At 30.0% G+C, this 21,218-nt stretch overlaps 1 protein-coding gene across 8 annotated transcripts in view; it reads left to right on the forward strand.

Moving 5' to 3' along the window:
- LOC143234055 (uncharacterized) overlaps positions 1–19,276 on the forward strand; it is a 46,275-nt gene extending 26,999 nt beyond the window's left edge. For 7 of the 8 annotated variants that reach the window (XM_076471092.1, XM_076471097.1, XM_076471095.1 and 4 more), the window contains one exon: positions 7,360–12,584. In XM_076471092.1, the coding sequence (XP_076327207.1) occupies positions 7,360–9,318 (1,959 nt within the window). In that variant the 3' untranslated portion in view covers positions 9,319–12,584. Of the gene's footprint in view, positions 1–7,359 lie in introns of all 8 variants that reach the window. The other variant, XR_013018487.1, reaches the window with a different exon arrangement.
- Positions 19,277–21,218: the final 1,942 nt, after the last annotated feature.

Here is a 21,218-nt window from a genome sequence, read left to right on the forward strand (position 1 = left end):
AGTTCAATTAGCATCAAAGGTATTGACCCAAGAAATATATTGTGGTTGCAGAAAATAATAATAATTGTTATTTGTAAAAATATTTTGCATGTCATTGTATCTACAGGTTAAGCACTAATGCACATGTGCTTAGTTATTTGTTTAAATTGTATAGTAGATCCTACACTGGTCTTTGAACTGTGTAATTATTGAGATAATTTAATGTACAATGTCTGATTTGACTGTATTTGCAATATGACACACTCGGTATGTAAAACTTAAAATTGGTATAAGATACGATCTTGATAGGGGTAAAAATAATTTTGCAACCTTGAAAAGGTTTTGGTGAAACAACCACCCCTTTGCCACCTGGGGATGAACACCCTTGCTTAGCACCTTTGTATTTTTATAAAAAAAAGTATTGTATTGTGAGTAAAACTAACCTGATGATACTGATTTATTTATAATGCTAGAAAACTTATCACAGTTTACATACAAACATAAGGCATTTTTAATACACATGTCTATGCAGATTCATGTTTAGACTGACTAACAGGAAAGTTCATATGTTGCTAAAAATGCTGAAATAATAGTTAAGCCAACAAGTGTCCCAAGATTTGTGTGTCTACAGTAATAGTGAGAAGGAGTGGGGAACTATAACTAGATGATAGTATATCACTGAATGATGAGTCACTGGCTCTCTGTTTGGTCTGTCTAACACCCAAACTATTAAGAGTTAGATGGCTAGGTACATATACAGTGGGTGATTGGAAATTTAAGCACAGAAGAATTGATAGAGACCAAAATGTCAAATAAGAAACTATTGTTTTTAGCAAGGTTTTGATTTTTAATGTTTTCAAAAAATGTATGTTTTCCCATTTGATCTATACAGTGAATTATATTATTTATTTAAAACTTTAGCTTTACCTGTGTTACTGTCTTTTTGTATCATTTGCAGTATATCTTGTGAACATTCCTATTTTTTTTTAATGTACAAGTTATACGCATTTTCAGAGGCTACTGCCTAATAAAGGTAGAAAATTAAAGATGGTTACCTATACTTGTATTTGAATCTTTTATAAAGAACTTTTCTATACATTCACATAGTATGTTCTAAACAGGTATATTTAGGCATATCACTTGCTTGGTAATCTTACAAGTAGCAAACCTGTTTTTAAATCCTTTGTCTTTTGGTAGTAACTCTAATTGGATTTGTATCAACTTTAGGCATGAAATGTTTAATCTTATCTGATTCATTGCTCAAGACTGTGTTAGCTTGTTTGGCTTCCTGGAAAATATCCTGTATGAGAGGGTAATAACATTTTATTTCACTTTAAAAATGTAGACTTGTTGATAAGTTTCATTTCTTATTTGAAGTAAAATTACTTTGACACTTACAGACTTCCTATGTTTTACTCCAGTAAGAAAATTAATTATCAACTATTTTCTAAATAAAGTAAAAAAAAAAAAAAAAAAAGCCAACATAAAATGTATTTAAAGTAACTGTGTACATATTTGTACAATATTTTCAGCTGTTTCAGCATTAACTGTTCAGTATACTTGGATATAAACAAAAATCAGTCACTTATGTGATACAACAATATTTTACACCATCTTTCTTGTAAATTACTTTAGTCCAGATTTCAACTTATCAATAAATTTTGAAAAAGATATTTGCAAGAAACTTCTCACAGAATGCTACGTGCTAAATACTTGCAAAAAATAATAATATTTACTTGTCATACAATACTCTGCAGGCTAGTGTCACTTTTTCTTATTTCATTGTGAGAAAAATAAACTCTATTGCTATTTACAATAATTTTATTCTTAATGGAATACCTGATATGGTGGTTAAGCCACTGATTTGGATGGTTTCACCTATTATGGTATTTAAAATATAAGCAGTACTGCTTATGTATAAACATATTTTCAGTGATTTTTATCTTTTTGTTTTGCCTAAAGCAATCATGGAAATTACATTCTTATCTTTGATTTAATTGCCCTCCAGTATATTTGTTTTAAGAATATAATAATTTCACAATATCATCACATTCACATGATACATTTCAAGTTAAGCTTCACTGAAATGAAATGGATAATGTGGAGAGTAAAATAAAGTTTTCATATCGTATTTGAATTATTATTACCATTGAAGTATTTAATAACTAAGAAAACTGAAATTCTTAATGAAACCATCAAATGTCATCATAGTTCAAGAGTGTTTTCCAAACACTAGAAATCTGATAACTTGATGCTTTCCAAAACTAAATTTTTCTTCTTCAGGCCTGTTTTTCAAAAGTATCTGTGTTGTCAATGTTTCTTTACTTTTGATTTATTCTTGATCTTGTGTGATTTATTATTATCTTATTTCCATTTGAGGACCATTAAATCAATTCAGGTGATTTAAAGATAAGTTAGTAATAATTATAAAATATATGAATTTAAAAATAAAGTTCAAATCAGACATTAAATCTTGCACATTCCTAAAACCTCCGTTATGATTACTTTTATACAGTATGATTAGATAAAATATTAGAATATTTAAATTATTGATTTTTCAAGGAGCATCACTTAATTGTGAAAAAAAATTATCCTTTATTATAAGGTTTTTTTGTATTTTTTATTTGATATATTCTAGTAAATTTGAAATTTATTGAATATAAAAATGGTGCATGATGTTTTTCATTTTGGGACACTAACTTTATTTTTGTTGCTTAAGTTAATTGAAATGTTAGAAATACATGTCTCAGTGTATTGAATAATACATAATAATATGTATTAAGAAGAAAGTAATTGATGATAAGTGACATTATCTATTATACTTCTGTTATGGTATGTATTTTGAAGTATTTAAGCAGGTTGCACTGTATGAAATTTTGTAACATTGGATAACTTATGAGTGGGTAATGTAAATTGTACTTCTTGTGAAATAGTTTACAGTGAAGTGAGAGCTGTTTACATTTTGTTTTAACATCCAAATTGCAAGAAAAGGCACCTATTTCTTTCTGATGTGATTTAACTTGCTTCACATCTTTTTCTTTTTTCCCCAAGAAAGAAGATCAATAGTAAAGAGTAAAATGCAAACAATGAAAGGTAGATAAAATCTTATCTATTACAGCTGACTTGTTTTAGTAACACAGTTACCATGATGAGGACTACTATCTGCAGTGTTAGCTTTATTTACATAGTCTAAGCTAACATTGTAAACACTAATCACAATCATGCCTTGGAGGGAGGTTGAAGTAAAAAGTGAAAGGTCTGGAGGAAAGGAAAAAGATAGAAAAGAAATAAAATCTTGTTTTAATAATTAATATTTATCTTGTGATAGTGTTTTTGAAGAAAAAACTTTGTATTTTAATTAGAAAATAAAAACGTTTTTCTTAATTGTATAATTAAATGTTTATTTTGATCTAAAATGTAATTATATTTTGTGAATAATTTAATAAAATGTAAAACATTAATTTTTGGACTTTTTTTACATATTTTAGCTTGACCAGGGCAAGGGGAGGGTCAGGGAAGTCATTTGAATAATCAGGATACTAAAATTTGTTCACATTTTTTTTACTCTTAATAACAAAAATATGTTACTTTTTTGAAAGGATCAGGGTACTAACACCCCTCCTTCCCATTGCTGAAACTAGTCAGCTGTAACTAATAAAGATTTTCTTTGATTTATGTCGAAAAAAAGTTTGTCTTCTAGTATATTACATTGCATAATGCATCTGAAAAGAATAAGTGTTTTATTGTGTTCTTCCTGAATATGAATCACTTTTGAGATTGAAAATTAGTGATGACATTGCAAAGTTAGCAGTATTAACATTGCTTGTACAAGAACAGCAACAACAAAAATATTCATTGTTCTTTGTGTATTATTAGAACATGTATTATGGACTTAATTATAAGGATAACAGGCATGCAGAATAAACTGAGCCACTCTGTATAAAATGGATTATTTCATATGTCAATGGTATAGGAAGTAATGCCATAAGATTCATCAAACAATAATTAATAATAATTTATAAAAAAAAAAGTAATGATGTTTGAAAGCATTGATATCAGGCGAAAGGATCACTTACCTCATTAAGTCTAATTTGAAATTACAAATTTACTGCTAGTCTTTATGGTTCTTAATATGACAGAATTACTGCTTAACCTTTAAACAGTAGGAATGTTGCAGGTATCAGTATCAGTTGTTGGCTGATGTTTAATGGTTGAGAGTTAAAGTAGCTAAAAGGCTGTTAGTGATAAATGCATACTTAATAGAGATATTCATTGTGTGTGAGCACTTCATGTGCTTAGGTTTTGTTTGAAGGAGATGAGATAAATCTATTTCTATCGAATATGATTATGTTACCTATACAAGCACATACATACATGCATGTCTAGTTTCTAAGTTTTGAAAATGAAATTTTCCTCATGATTAAATTTGATATAAATGGAAGGTGACTTATATATTCTTGTGCTTACCTTATTCTTTCTGGCTGAGTTCCAGCATTGTTTTGACTTATTCAAGTGTTCAGGGTAGTTGTGCCTGAATGGTTTGCTTCTTTCAGGTGTACTTCACAAAGAAGAGGTAATGATCAAGCTAGTTTAGAAAGTTCCAGTGTTTTAAATTAAATTTGACTGCATATAATGAAAAATTAAAATGTTAATGTTATTCTACATGTTAAAATCTTGTGCTTTTCCCAGAGTTGTGCATAGAATAGTACATCTGTAAGACCAGTCTATAAGCAATTTCCTCCTAAGATTTTGTACTTTTTTTTTCTTGCTCTTTCTTTATATATCCTACTTTATTTTTTGTAAGGGCTGGCTGAATTGTGTGTGGTTGGTATAACCTAAATCTGTAATTTTCTAATCATTTTGAAACTTGTGAAAACATGCATTTATGTATAAGCTGAAAAGGGTTTCCATATATTGGTTATTTTCACTCAGTGTCATATATTTCAGCAATAGAAATACTTTTCATGTCAGTTCAGGAAATGAAGGTGTTAACTTAGTGAATATCAGTTCTTTAGTTTTAGAGTGTTAAACAATTTGAAATTACTGTAATTAAGGTTTGCAAAGCTGACCAATTGGACTTTAGACTCTTACTAATCTGAAGAATAAATCTTCCTGTCCATTTTCATTTGTTAAACTGTAGAACATACATCTAGAAATAAATCAAGGTCATAATATATGCTTTTCAATATGTAGATTCAAAACACCTGAAATTATTGATGTTAAAATATAAAGTGACTCAAGATTAACCAAGGTACACTTGTTATTACATAGTGCTAAAATAACTTATTCATTTGGTAAGTGAAGTATTGCACAATTTGAATATAATGGTGTATTTTGATGTATTTAGTGAAGCTAAGCATATCTTTTGATACCATTAACAAAATAATAAATGTGAATTGTAAGTTAATACCACACCCAAATGTCACAAGCTTCTATTCACATCTGGATATCACTGGCTGTTTTCATTAGGAAATGTCCAAAAACAAGGGATCTCTCAAATCCCATTCAACCATATTTTCTTGGGTTCATGTATCCATGTAGTATAAATAATCACAGAGAAAGATTTAGGTTGATATAGCAATTAAATAGACAGAACTTTGAACATCTGTACATTGGTGAACTGTTTGTTTGTTTGTTTGTTTTGAATTTGACACAAAGCTACTTGGGGAGAAAGGAGGCTATCTGCATTTTGGTGAACAGTTGCATTCTTTTTAGGTACTTTATTTAATACTTTGAATGTTACCAGAGTCTAATGTGTTTAATAAATTCTTTACATTATTAGCTCTGTGTGAAACTCATTATTATAGCTGTATATTTCATCTGTATTGTAGGAATGGAAGTTAATTAAAGTAATTTATTTTTTGTATAATTGTAACATGCAGATGCTTGATAGCTTCAGCAACAATATTTTATTATATAGACAGGCATCATTAGGCACTGGCACAGAGCCTGTGTTATATTTCTATCTGACAGTACCCTGAATCTCTAATTGGTGTCTTAAAAATCAGAATAGAAAATCATTATTGATATCATACTAAAATATTGAAAATTCCCACATCTAAGGTCCAGAGCCTTGAATCTTTTAAAGAATTTTTAAGTACCCAGTGACACCTGAGTATAGATAAAATTGGTGTCAGTTATAGATTGATAATGAAATATGTATTGTGGCTGAGAATGTTTAGTTGTCAAAGTGTTTACTGATATTTTGGATATGAAACGTAACTTGACATTAATGTGGAGAGTTTATACATTTCACAATACAACTAAAAGTAAGTATTAGCCTGTGTGAGTCATGCATAACCTTGTATATGTTATTCAGTATCCACAAATGTGACATTTAAACATTCATTATTATTTGTTTACTTCTCAAGACACAAACCAGATCCAACTTTGAAGCATATAATTTCTTAACACTGTATCATACATGTATATTTAGCAATTGCAATTGTTTGTTTTTGTGATGGTGCCTTTTCAAGTACCCTTATATCTAAATATATCAAATCTGTGGAAACCGTTACAGAGATGAGAAAAGTATTGTTCATACAAGGCATTATTGGAAATGTTTTTAATGCTTAATGTAGTTATTCATTCTGTGTTTTTTAATATGAAATAGATGACTTTTGGGAAGTGAGTGGGAGAGTAAACCTATATCATTAGTTTTAATATTAGAAGCAATAAACATTTTCAATTGTTGTTGCAGCTATTGAGGTGGAAACTTGTATTCAAAAAATATTAACATCAGAAATAATTCATTTATACATGGTGAAATAATTTATTCAGACATGGGCTTTTTTTTTTAAAGAAAAAATATTGTCATATTAAAGAAACTTTATAATATGTTGATAAGAAAATTTCATTAAGAGGGATAAAATTTATAAATTTTATATTGATATGTACAAGAGTGGTATAAAAAAGACCATCAATCCTGGAATTCAGATGTTTTCTCTAAAATTTCCACAATTTGTTTTTCTGTATTTACCTTTTTTTTTTCCAGTTAAATGTTATTATTCATTGGATAAGAGTATTTTGTAAATCTACTATTGACATTAGTACACTTAAAACTAAAAGTTTTATAATATTAGATTTTTCAAATTGTGTTCTATCACACATTTAAGTTTGAACATAAAAGCTAAGTTTACATAATAATTTTTGTTACTTTAACTTTTTCCTAAGGAAATCATAATAAAAAATCATATTACATTATGGTGATCAAATGTATAACTTTGTGATGAAAATCCAATGAGAGCATTTTCTTAAAGAATACAGTTTATTATATCCACCTTTTAAGTATATAACGTGTTACTTCATAAAATATTATTAGTGACTATAAACCAGAGCTTAAATTATTTACAAGTTTTAAAAAAATCTTTGTTATTATAGGAACTGCAAGAACATGTGAAAGCTAATGAAGCATTTCAAGAAAGTATTGTCACAGCATTTCAAGACATTCAGCAACAAGTAATGTGTGATCATGAATGTAAAAGATCACTCGGGAACAAATATTCCAGTAATGTTCCAGCTACCTATGAGTCTGGACACTTCAAGAGCAGTGGTCTAGGATTGAAAACATCCAACCATTTAGCAGCTTTACATGCAACTCCAAATATTCTTAATAATGTTCCTGCCAATTCAAAAGGAAGATTAACGATGGAGAGTGATAATAAACAAGATAGTGGTTTAGATTCTGACTGTCGAGACCTTGGACAAGATAGTAGTTTAAAGCTCCTTAGTGATACTTACCATTTTAATATGTGTGGACAAGTAGAAAGGGATACAAGAGAACCTTGTATGTTTGGACTGAGTGATGAACTTTCAGTTCTTCTAGATACCATTAATCAAAAAGGACTTGTACTCAGAGAGCAGCTGGATATCATAAATGAGGAACGAGATGGAGATTGTTTAACAAACTATCTTCAAGATCTTGTATCTAACCATCACACAAAGAATACTGTAAAAGTCAAACTGGAACAAGTTGAAAAGGAAAGGAATTCTTTATCTGATAAGGTAATGCAGCTAGAAGTGGCTTGTCAGGAACTAGAAAGTGAGAGAAAACTACTTGAAGAAAGACTTGAAATAACAATATTTGAGAAAGATCAGCTGGAGTTTCGTATTCGTGACCTATGTAATCAGTATGTTAAATCTGATGTTACTGAAAGTGTACAGTGGTCAGATGATAAAATTCCAGACTTAGACTTAACATCAAAAGGTGGTAAGTCGAGAGAATTGGAAGCATCACATTCTTTTCCATTAGGAATGACTAGTCAAGTCAAAGTATCATCTGTTCTGAAAGAAACAAATGTTTTGGAACTTCAAAGGCAACTGATAACTTGTGTTGTGGAAAATGATGTTTTACATACCAAAATTCAACAGTTAGAAGATTTCCAGCAAGCAGAAAAACTGGGATGTGAGAAGTTCTGGGGTAAAATAAAAAAACTTCAGAGTGAAAAAGAAGAATTATATATTACTCTACAAGCCAATAAAATAGAATTAGAAACTGTGCAAGCCAGAATTGTTATGCTTGAAAATTCCCTTCAGGCTCTAACTCAAGAAAACCAAGAACTTAACAAACAACTTAATGAATTTCTGGAATATACAACTGCGTATTATAGTTCTCAACAACTGCATGATACAGAACTAATGAAACAACTTTCAAAAACTTGTGTTGAATCACAAAGCCTTCCTGCATTCCTAGCATTAGACACTACAAATTCTACATTGAATGCTAATGAAATATTAAATACCCATAATGTAAAGGATACAAGTTCTTCCACTAGTTTAACATTTCTTGGGACTCTGGCCAAAGATAGTAGACATTATGATACTATTACATCAATGCAACATGGCTTATCTTTAAGGAACCACCATTCTTTAGCCATAGGAACAAAATCTCCCCCTCATGCGATGTCCACCTCAAGTATTATTAAAAAATTACCCAAACGTTACGAATTATCACATGGTTTAGATGCACTGAATTATACCTCGCCTATCCAACATAAGTTATTGACAAGAAAGCGGATGTTAGAGAAGGAAGAACCTATGTACAAAAACAGTATTCCATTTACAATTTCTCAGCCAAAAAATTATCATACTGATGAAAGAATCACTTCCAACTATGATGCTGTGATGAATTTGGACAGAACTTCACATGCAACTCAAATGGATAGTATTTGTAGTGAGTTTGATCCCTTACATAACAATAAATTTCATACAGACCTTTTGAAGCAACAAGAATTCATTGATTCCTTAGACCTGTCTATACCACTAAAACCAATAAAGTCATTCCAAGTAAACAGGCAAAATCTTCCTTTATCCTCTAATGCTGCTACTTACATGTACTAACAAAGAGAAAAGTTGTCTCAAAACTCTAAAATTGACAGTGAGTTAGAAATGCATCTTGGTACTCAACGGGTTACTTTCTTAGCTGAAGGAAAGAAAAATCCCCAAAACTTCAACTTCAGAATATTTTGGATCATCTTTTGGCAGTTGTTTCAGATGAGGGTGTGTTGTGATAACCATTCCTTCCTTTTATGGATAGATATCAGATTTTGAAGACAGTGATATGTGTATAAACTTTCTTTTGATTTTATTAGTGTTATTTGTAATTATTGTTAAATATGCATACAAGTCCAAAGAATTGAAAATATTTAATAGGTAATTATAGAATATTTGTGTGATTGAACTATATAACTTAGTTGTTGTTTTTTTTTTATTGATGGTTATGCATATGTGTGCATAATTATATGCCATAGATTTTCTTACCTTTATTAAAAAGGTTTTATTCTTTCTGGGGTTCTAAGAATTTATTTTGATGCTCTTAACAGTGTAGTTTATTTTATATACTGCAAATAAAAAGTTTTAAAATCTCAATTTTGGCAATAATGGGTTGAGAAATAGTATTTAATCTGCTAGATGGTATTTAAAATAATTTTAATATTAATTTCATAAGATCTTAAAGGGACAAAAAGGAATTTATTAGCCCATCAAGTATTTCTCTTCCAGTACCCAGCTATAATCACCCCTTGAAACTAATGTATTCATCCAGTCTTTTCTTGAAGTAAGTTTAATTTTCTGCCTCTACCATGTTTGAAGACAGCTGCTTCTAAAAGTCAACACCCTCTTTCCAAAGTAATACTGTCTTAACTGCAGACACCTCCTACACTGCCAAAATTTGAACTTATGACACCTTGCCCTATTGTTTTCACCATTAAGCACAAAGATTGGATCTTTATTATCAATAACCTTAATCTTTAACACCTTAAATTCCCTCTAACTCTTCTCCTTTACAGAGAAAACAAGGACAATCCAACCATCGAAGGTATCATTTTAGTAGCTCTTCTCTGAACCTTCTCCAATATCCTTCCTGAGGAAGAGAGCTTGAAACTGTACAAAGTACCCTAAATGAGGTCTTGCAAGCAAGTGATCAATGTTGTGAAACAATATTCCTTGTCTTGAATTCTACTCAAAACCCTATTAGCCATATTGCTACCTTGAAATGAAAAATGTACTGTTCTTAAATGATTAGGTTTGTTTGTTTTAAAACTTGTATATAAACCAGAAGGAGTTGTTTAATGTTAGTGTAACTGATGCCCTGAAATTATGTATTTGCATTGTTTCTCAACTAAGAACAATAATTAGCCAACATATGTCATCTTCTGTTGTGTACCTTACCAAATATTGTATCTTTAGTAAATTGTCCACATTAACTTCAACTTTTTTTCCTAGTTCAATATTATTGTGGCCTTAAAGACATTTCCAATGTTATCTCGAGAGCTCTGTATTATATTTTGGTAAATATATCTCAAGATTAAATAGACATGTATATTTCTAGGCTTATTATATTTACAGAGAAGTATTACAGAACTGAAATTCCAATTATAGGTATTATGGTGTAAACTTTGAGTAGTGTGATTGTCTCAGTTCCATTACAATTTTAGAGTAAATTAAGTGTATTATAATTGGTGAACAGTATTTAGTTTAAAGTATGCTGACAGAGAAGCTGTATAATAAATGTAAAAGCATAATACCCTGAAAACTAAACTTTACCTCAGGAACATGGTGTGAAAGAAAATATTATTAAAGTAAAACAATTGCAAATAACGTGAATTTTAAAATTGTACTTTCTTACGTTCGTAGCGTCTGATGTGACAAACAAAGCATATTCATATTTTGTTGATGTCTTTATGTCCTGGATAGAAAAGTGTCAACTTCAGATCGGATGTGGATGTACAACAGTTTTGCATGGGATTATGAATGGTAGGCAAAGCTAATTTGGCAATGATTTTAGCCATCAGAAACTTTTCATATCTCTGGCCATGAAATTAAGCCACAATGAATACATTTGCTGCTTCTCTCCAAGGCCAGGAAGTAAACTTAAAATAGTAGCGGTAATCAGAACTGAAGTGGTATGTGTATTTTCTGTTTTCCCAATGAATGGTGCTTGTGTGTTTTTATCTTAAAGGGCATTCAAAGTTTTGTAGAAATAGTAATGTATGATTAATATTTTTCCACATCACTTGTTAAACAACAAAATACCAACAACTACATGTATTTTAAGTATCACTGTTTCTATACTTTCACTGCTTACTTTAAAGTTTTACATCAAAACATTGTGCAACTGAATTATTATAAAGTGACGTAGACAGATCAGTATCAATTTCTCTTGGACAAATTTGTCTGCTGTGTGCTTCAACAGTTCAATGACATCATCTGTTGATACTTTTCTGCCCTGCTATACTAAAATTTCACTATATTTTGATGAAAGAACAAAGAACACTTGTACATAGCTAAAGTTTCATGATGTATGGCTTGAATTTTAATAATTTAGTTTTCAGAAAACTCTGTTTTAATAACAAATTTGTTGGGGTTTAAATAATGTTTATGAATATATGCTTCATGAATTGTGATAATTGGTTCTGTAGTTCAGTAGTTAGGTCATTGACTCTGCATGTTTATAATATTCCATTGTTTGTTTTGTAAAATTAATCTTCTTTTCTTTAACTTTTTTGTTTGTTCTCAAACCTATTTGACGTATGGTGTATTTTATTTTCACTCTTGTTGTTTCTCTAGTACCACTTTTGGCAGTAAGTATGTGACTAGCTTATAACATTCACATTTTATTATTTAAATCACAGTGTAATTCTTTAACTGAAGTTTCTGCTTTGCTCTTTGTTACAGATTTATTCAGTGTAGCTAGTTGACTAGAAGCTACATGTTTGGAAGCTTCATACAGTATATAAGTATCTCTCAGGAGGTTTTGGCTATACAATTCAGAAAGGCTGTGAATGGATACCTGTTGAAAAAGAAATTTTCAACAGTCTTTTGTAAAGTTCTTCCTTGAAATGTAACAAAACACTCTTTTGCATTTTTTTCTATGTAAGCTGCAAACATTTTTCATGAACCACTGTAGTGAATACGTCTTGACATTGTTTTTCTTTTTTAAGTTCTTTTCTCATAATTTTTGTTCACTGCTTTGCTTTGTATGAACCCATTTCAGTGGAAGCTCTCTTCTGCAGAAATGCAAGTGGTTTGAAACTATTTCCATAGCTGTCGATTTTTATGTGTAGTGTGAAATTAGGTCTATTAAAAATTCCCTCAACTTGCACAGCATATAGACAATGTGAATTCTTAAATTTATTAAAGATCTTGAGCATTGAAATGTTTTAATCAAAGCTATTAAAAGAGAAAATTGGGAATCTCCAATTTGTAGTTCACTCTGCAGATTACATGGTCATCACAGATGAGTAAAAATTATGTAATTAATAGTTTGTTCCACCAAAATTATATCACCAAAGTATGTATAACTGAACAATCAACAACATATCTATTTTTTGTTTCATCAAATCATATCAAATTGGTTAACTAAATTTATCTTTCACACATTTTTTTTCCTCTTAAGTTAACATTTATTATAGTATTATCATTTATAAGTATTGAATCTTTTGTCATTTATCCAGATTTGAACCATCAAATGTCATCTAAATTGGTGTACATTGTTTTCTTTCAACAAAATACCATGTAAAAAGAAGTAGAGAATATGCTGAATAGATTTAAAATAAAAAAAGCAGGGAATATAACAATGGATATCAGCTTAGCTGTATCATAAATAATTCTTCAGTCTTCCATAAGTATTACCACAAAATTTTGACAAACCCCTACTGAAACTACAGGAAATGACACTGAATTGAAGACAGAAAACCAAGAGCTAAAGCATGGAAAATTATAATTTTCAGTTTATTTAGTTTGATTTTTTTGGTGAGTAGTTGGGTATTGTAGTCATATGTATTATTAGTGTTGCTGTTTTTAATGTTGACTGGAAAATGTGGTTTATATAATTATGTTATTTGTTATGTGGTTGTTTATTTTATTCTAGTAATAGTTGTTCATGTCCTGGTCATTGTGTGTTTTAAAATGTTTTGTAATTGATGTTTGAAGGCTTTTGCTTTTTCTTTGTTGGTTTGTGCTAAGGTGTTATATTCCAGTGTTGGGTATTTTCTTGTCATGGGTTCATTTGTGAATCTTAAGTGTAGCCAGAACTTATTAGGGTCCGTTTGTTCGTTTAGTAGGGAGCAGAAATTGTCCCATTTTTCTTGTTTTAGTTGTTTAACTTCTGCTCTAATTTTATTTCTTATGTTGTTAATTTGTGTTTTTATTTCTTGTTCTCTTGTTGCCATGAATAGCCTTCTTAATTGTCTTCATTGTTTTATCATTGTTAATAGTTGTTTGGTTGGTTTCCATGCATTGTTTGTTTTGGTACCATGTCTGCAGCTGCTTTTAAAAGGCACTCCATGATTATTTGGCTGTAACAATCTGTTTCTGTTTCATTATTTGCTGTATTTTTAAATTTGTCTGGTAGTATGTTGTTTAATACTTTTTGAAATTTTTGCCAATTTGCTTTTTTGTAATCCAATTTGTCTTGCTTATAGATTTTATCTTTATGGAGGGGTGAGATTGAAGACACACCATATTGAGAGATGGTCGCTGTCAGCATCTTTTCCCGCATTAAAATTTATAGCGTTTGTCTAACATTAAAAGAGGTGAGACAGATGTCTAGTATATCATTTGAATTAGTTGCATAGGTAGTATGGGTAGGTGTATTATCATTAATAAGGGATATGCTATTGTTATCTATGAATTGTAATAGGTGTCTGCCATTGTAGTTAGTGGATTTACATCCAAACATTACAATATGTTTGCTATTCAGATCACCTATTTCAATTGTATTTTGGTTGTGGGAAAAGATATTGTAGATGAGATTTATGTCTGTGCACTTTGTTGGAGAACAGTATAATCCTGCTATTGTTATAATCGAGTGGTTTTCTAAGAGGATATCAATCATTATATTTTCATTGCTGCTGTTCATTTTGATTTCAGTAACAGAAAGATAGTTTTTATATAGTAGTTTAATTCCTATGTTGATGTCTTGATTATTTCTTCTGTCTTTTCTTATTGAAGTATAGCTACATATTTTAAATCTATTCTTAGGATAAATTAGAGTTTCACTTATTATAAGAATATCAGGGTTAATATCTGTTAAGTCTTTGATCTCGTGTTTCTTGGAAGCAAGTGCGTCTTGAATGTTGATGCTTAGAACTGTGAATTTTAAGATTTTAGCATGCATCCTGTGATTGTTGTTATTAGTTGTGGTATGTGTGGTGTTATGTGTATTTTAGCTATGTTTATGAAAAGTCTGCTATTTTTCGATTGGTTCAGTTTTGTAAATTCTGTAATGAACTCTGTAAGAATGTTTTTAATTAAGTTTACTATTAGACTTGTTTCATCATTTGTTTTTTTTACCAAGATTGTTTTCTTGGTTGCTTGTTGTATCTGTGATTTTGTTAGGTTCTTGTAAATTGGTTACTGTTTTCGTTGAATTTTGTTGTTCTTTTGTTGGTGGTTTTGGTTGTGTAGTGTTTTTTTCAACTTTTGTGCATATGTAATTGGTCCTGTAGTTGTGTGTGTTTGTGTTATTCTGTGTTAGTTTTATTGTTTTTATTTCATAGATGCATTGTTTTATCTGTTTGTATTTGTCACATATTTTATAATTTGCTGTATGTGTTTCTCCACAGTTACAGCATTTTGGTGTAGCTTGTTCTTTTTCACAAGCAGATATATGGTGTTCACCTCCACATCCGCAACACCTCGGTGTTGCTAGACATGCCACTGAAACGTGTCCGTATCGTTGGCAATTAAAACACTGTGTAATTACTACTGCTGGTATTTTTAGTTGTTCCACTTAGAATTTTTGGTACCACAAAATGATACCATCGTTTATCAGTTCCAAGATATTGTAATTTGTTCCATGTCAACTCTCACTAAATTTGTTGCTTTATTTGTGACCTTGGATATAATTCTTTCCACTTTGTATGGTATATTTAGGTTGTGTAATTCTTGCTCAAAATACTGTTTGGTTATGGAGTGATGCACCCCACCCATTACTTTTGCCTCAGGCTGTGGTAAGGTATATTTATCTTTCCCTGTGTGAAGGCATCCTTGGGCCATCCTTTAAGTAGTTTATTTAAGTCAGCAGCTCCCTTGACCCTTGGTAAATGCTTCACATTGGCTATTTCAACACCTGGTTTACATCTGCTAATTTCCCCTGCTAGTTGTGGCTGATTATATAAGCCAGGCATGCCTTCAATAATAATAGAATATTGGGGTGGTTTTGTTTTAGATAGTGTATTTATTGGTTATGTACTTTCGTTTTTTAGTGAATTTCTTTATGACATGACTAGAGTAAACTCTTGGTTTTCACTAGTTTGTTCATCACTTTGTTCTAGGTTTTTTTCTTGATTAGTTTTTGTGCTATTAACATCCAAGGCTTTGTTTGGGTTAGTATCATTTTTATTTTTAATGGAGGAAGGAACTGTCTCTACCTCAGTATGAGAAGTTTCTTGTCCTTCATCTTTGTTTTCAGAATTTTTACTTGAATTACTTAGTTTAACTATTTCTTTTTGTTTTGTTTTTTCTTAAATTATTTTCTTTATCTCTTTCTAGAAATGTTTAATTTTGCTTTTGCTACATTGCAAAGTGCCAGTAGTGGGGACTTTTTTCTAAGTTTGAAATTAATTCTAAATTTTGGCCACCAAACGAACTAGACTTACTTTGTTTATTTTTCAGGTCACTCATTGTAGATGTTCTTTTTTTTTTCCATAGTTATGGTTGTATTTTCTGCTGAAGTGGTCAGCATCGCTTTTTGCTTGGCGACCCGCACTTTCGTCGTCCTAGTTGGATCTCTGTTTTTTCTTTTTTCTTCAACTGGTGCTGTTTCTTATATATAATATGGGTAATTAATTTTTGTCCAAGTTGGTGTAGTGGTTTATCTTTGACCAGATAAGTGAAGGTGGTTCTTGCAGGAAAATAGTTACAAGTTTTCCTGTACTATTCCTATATACTCAAGAGCTTGCAAAAACTCTCCTATCTCTTATCTCACTCTCCCATTACTGTACCATCCACCATTATGACCATGAGTGTCTCCTAAAGAATAGGAGATTGGGTGTGCACCTACTTGGGTTGAGGTGTGTAGAGGTTAGATTGATTTAATTGTTTGTGTTTTGGGGCATCAGTATGGGAAATGTACTCATTGAAACTTTCATATCATCACTATGTTAATTGAATTAGTTACTGATATTTTATAGTGAAGAACCAGAAAGGTGATATTGCATGAGTGCTCAAGTGTGACATATTGTAATATTTAAAATTATCTTTCATTATCAAATGGCATTAATGGTGAAGAAATGAGGAAATACAAAAGTGAGAACATTCACAGTTACCTAAGTTGTTTGTCATATTCAACAAAAACAATGTGATAGTGGTAGAATGAAATCTTTTAACAGCTTGTAGTTCAAGATGTGCTGATCAAATAACGATGTTGAATAGTAGTGCCAGTTATCACATTGACCTTTTCTGTGTTGGGCTTTCTCTGGAAATGAGCTCAAATATTTTTTCTTTTGCTTTTTTGATAGTTTAAACTTGTATATTAATGAAACAAATGTTATTTTATGATCTGTTCTATTTCTACACAAGATTTAGTTGATAAATAAATATTACAAAACTAGATTCCTAAAGAATAGGAATACTTTTTCAGCATTTATGATAGATTATTATGATGAAATCTAAATAGAGATCAGCACAAACATTTCCAATGCTGTCTAGTGATCTCTGATTAAAATACATAAGATATGAATGTGAATAAATTGAAGCAACTAAAAATAAATGTGTGATGGAAAATTGTTCCCAAATTAAGTCTGGCAAATATTTTAAAAACATGGAGGGTACACAAGTTATCTTGGGCATATCACAGGAGGTGTTAATTTATTGAGAGCACAGACAAGTCAGTTTTGTCATCTTTATTTCAGATTAAAGTTATGCAGCAACTACAGAAGCCAACAAAGCAGCTAAATAACATGGAATTCTTAATTCCTATATAAATTCATTTGAATCTTTCATGAAATTTGTTAGGGTTAGTGATAAAAAAAAGTTTGAAAAAAAAGGTACAGAAATGTGGAGTAAATCTAAACTGTAGATTCATGGAATAAATTTAAGGATTAGTGCTAGTAATGCTCATGCTGTGATTTAGGAAATTACTGGTTATCCAAATTTTCTAAGACAATGGATAAATTCAAAAGTTTGAAGAAAATCTTTTACAAAACATGGTAATTGGAAAAAAGAGGCTGAAAAAACTACCTTATTTTTTCCAAAAATTTAAATATGAAAAAGAAATTGACAAATCTTTGTTTTTCCTCATGGAAATTTATTGTTTACAAGTCCTGATGACATACTTATATAATTCTTCAAATCAATAGTCCTGTGGCCAACATGGCATTGCAATCATCAAATTAAATATTTTTCATGTAGTAAGTATGATGTAATTACAGTTACCTTAATGCAACATGACCTAGAGATTATTATATTTAAGAACAACTTGTGTACTGTACTGGTGCCCACTAACTTCATCTTTTCTGGCACACAAATAATGCTTATAAATGTATCATAATATCCCATGTAATAAGATGTATGTCACAATGGAATTGTCAATTTGAAATACTTCTACTTTTCTAAATTATTGTCCTTTCTTATTAATTAATTTGCTTCTGCTAAGGATTGTAAGAAAGTATTGGATGAGTGAGTGAATTCACAGAGAGTAACAATATACACACAGCTTATAATTTATTGGTATGTTGCCTTTACAAATGACTAAATATATATATATATATATATATATATATAAAAATTTATCATTGTTGTAAGTTGGATTTTAAAACAGCCTAACATATAGTGGGGTTTGGGGTCCATTGTCTATTTTAACTGTGGTCGAGCACTAGAACTTTATGCATTTAGTTTCAACTTTTATTTTTTAAATTTACCAGTTACATTTATTTCAGTATGAATGTTAGTCATTGTTTTAAGTTAGTGTTTTTAAATAGACAAATAAAATTACAATAAAACTTTGTACACATGAAAAATATGGACTGGCAAATATTTTATTGTTATGATTGCCTTTTGGCTATTTGTAAATATAAAACTGTTTTCTGCATTGTTGCTGTAATTTTTGTCTATAGAGTTGGTGACTTGTATTATCACAGTTTATATACACATTTCTTACAGGGAGTTATCCTTACAATTTTCTATCTACCTGGTGTCATCTTTTTCTATTAACCAAGTACATTTGTAGGATCTGGGTTTTGATCAAATAGTCTACCATCTAAAATATGTTTAAAGCAAACAATTCCTTTCTTGGGTGTTTTTAGGTTTGATTTCAAATTTTGGCAGTGCATTCATTTCGTGGCATCATATAAAGCAAAATTGGTAGCAAACACAAAGACATTCAGAATACAAACAGGGAATTATTCTATGTAAACAATTATTCTAAAACTATTTTGTCACACATGACTTGTGCAGTTTCTACTACCTTCATGTAATTGGGAGATTTTCCATCTTAGAATAAAGCTGTATTCTCACAGAATTAAAACTTGTTTTGACTCAGACATTCTCTCTGTTGTAATGATGACTTGTAATGTAATCAGTGTATGGTAGTACCAAGCGATCTGAACCATGACACTGTCTTTCTGAAAATTAATTTTAAAAAAAGATGCTTATTGAATATTTTCTGTATTACTTATTGTACTGATTCTTATTAAATTTACCAACATTAATTTCTAAACAGAGCAAAATGTAATTATGAAAACTTATTGCAACAAACATCAACTTTATCATTTCTTGATTTGTTTTAAAAAAATGTAAACATGATATAAAATAATTTAAGAATAATGCAAAATTAAAGAAAACTTGTACTATAAAATGTGTTTTTAGTGATTTTAATCAAATTTGAGCTGCCTTCCAAGTTTCTTTTATATCTAAGGAAGCATTGGTAGAAAATTCCCATATGTATGTTTCATCAAACTCCAACATAATTCATCAAGTTTTTTTGTTTTTTTCTAAAATCTGGAAGATCTATAAAACAAAATTTCTGTATTTTGTATTTGAAATACCCATCTGACTTTATATTGGATATTCATATGTGGTTTTCAGTTAAGTAAGTTTCTTGGAATGTGAAAATCTTCAGAATTCATATCTGTGTTTTTATACTTCTGTAACTTCTGTTTAGTAATAATAAGGTCAAAATATTTCAGTTTGATGCCATGGTTTGTTTAATAGTATTGGTTATCCCTGTTACATGTGACAAATAACAAAATATATCATTAGAGCTTAAACAGAAGTTATTACAAAATAGAATTTTTAAAAATTCCATCCATGATTTCTGGTGGAACAATTTTTGTAATGCTTACATTTTTAATTATTTCAGACAAACTAATTTTAGCTGATAAACATTTTTTTAAAATAGAAACTCTGGAATTAAGGAATCTATACCTCCCTTTTTATAAATTTGGATTTTTTTAAATTTTTGACCATCTGTACTGAGTATGTTAATAAATTAGAAATATTACCATTTTTATTATATTACTGAAAAAAAAAATTACATTAAAGATAATCTGCAATGGCTTAAATACACATAGTTTACTGCTTATAAAATTAAACAGCAGCATTAAATTCATATACAGTATAGTGTTCTTCTCATGGTATAAGGCATTGAGCTTTGGGTCTCTTTTGCTCTTCATTTAAAAGAAGTTCAGAGATTGTACCAGAACTTACTGTATTGCCTCAGTAGCTGGTTTGAAAACTTGTGATGTTAAACTCTGAGTTTCAGTTCTGTTGTGGGCACAGCACAGATATTCCATTGTGTAGCTTTGTGTTTAACTATAAACAAACAAGCTTACTTCAACCATGATGTTTTGCTTAATACTCATCTTAAAATGCTTACAGCAACAAGTTTTCTTTTGGTACATGCAGCATTGACTAATCACTTATGATATATCAACTATAATGTCGTCCAGCATCATTTAATTCTAAATCATATCCTCTTTTTTGGTATTTTATTGACAACAAAAGTCAGGCTTCTGCTGGCACAAGTTGTGTGCAATAATTTTTTTGTTTAGGAAATGGGGTGGTAAATTCTAAAATACCTTTTGTATAATTCAACATTTGATATTTGCCCAAAATGTTCCCATATGTAACTTTAAACAACATTTATTTTGCTTTTCTGTTATTTTGTAGCTTGTATTTATCCTCATGTAACTCTTTGGTTGGTACTTATTTATATAACAAATGGTGATATATTCAGTCTACAAGAAATAAAACTATTTTGGGGGGATACTAAGTATTTTTTAAGCATTTCTTTCTGTTTCTTGTATTTTTCTATAAAATACTTTCATCCTGTTCAATTCTTTATGAACTTTACTACAAAAGTCAAGTTATGTATTATTTCTTTATTCCTTTTTTTTTTTAAACCAATGTGTGTTGTTTAATCCATGTGCAGTGGATTCAGTAGCCATCAAGAGTGTCAGTGAGCTCTTAATGCTGACAAACTTGCTTGCTCAAGCTTATTTAAATTTCCTTGCTCTGGGATCCTGAGTGAATTTCCTACATTGTTTTTGTGGAATTTTCTAAGTCTGTGTCATTGATACTTTTGAGAACTTTTCATTTTTTTCTTTTCTTATTCTCAGAATTAGTTCCTTCTGAGTGTTGAAGCTTCCTGGTAGTATTTTAATGTTTAGCTTTCATGTTCTTTCTAGTTCTTTTATTGGCTCTTTGTTTTTTCTTCATGCCTTAACTATTTTTAATGTTTCCTTAAAGAATTTTGTCTTTGTTTTCTTTCTTTCTTTCTTTTCTGTTTCAATGTTATT

This window comes from Tachypleus tridentatus, chromosome 12 (genome assembly GCF_004210375.1).
Source record: "Tachypleus tridentatus isolate NWPU-2018 chromosome 12, ASM421037v1, whole genome shotgun sequence".
In the NCBI taxonomy this organism is placed as follows: domain Eukaryota; kingdom Metazoa; phylum Arthropoda; class Merostomata; order Xiphosura; family Limulidae; genus Tachypleus; species Tachypleus tridentatus.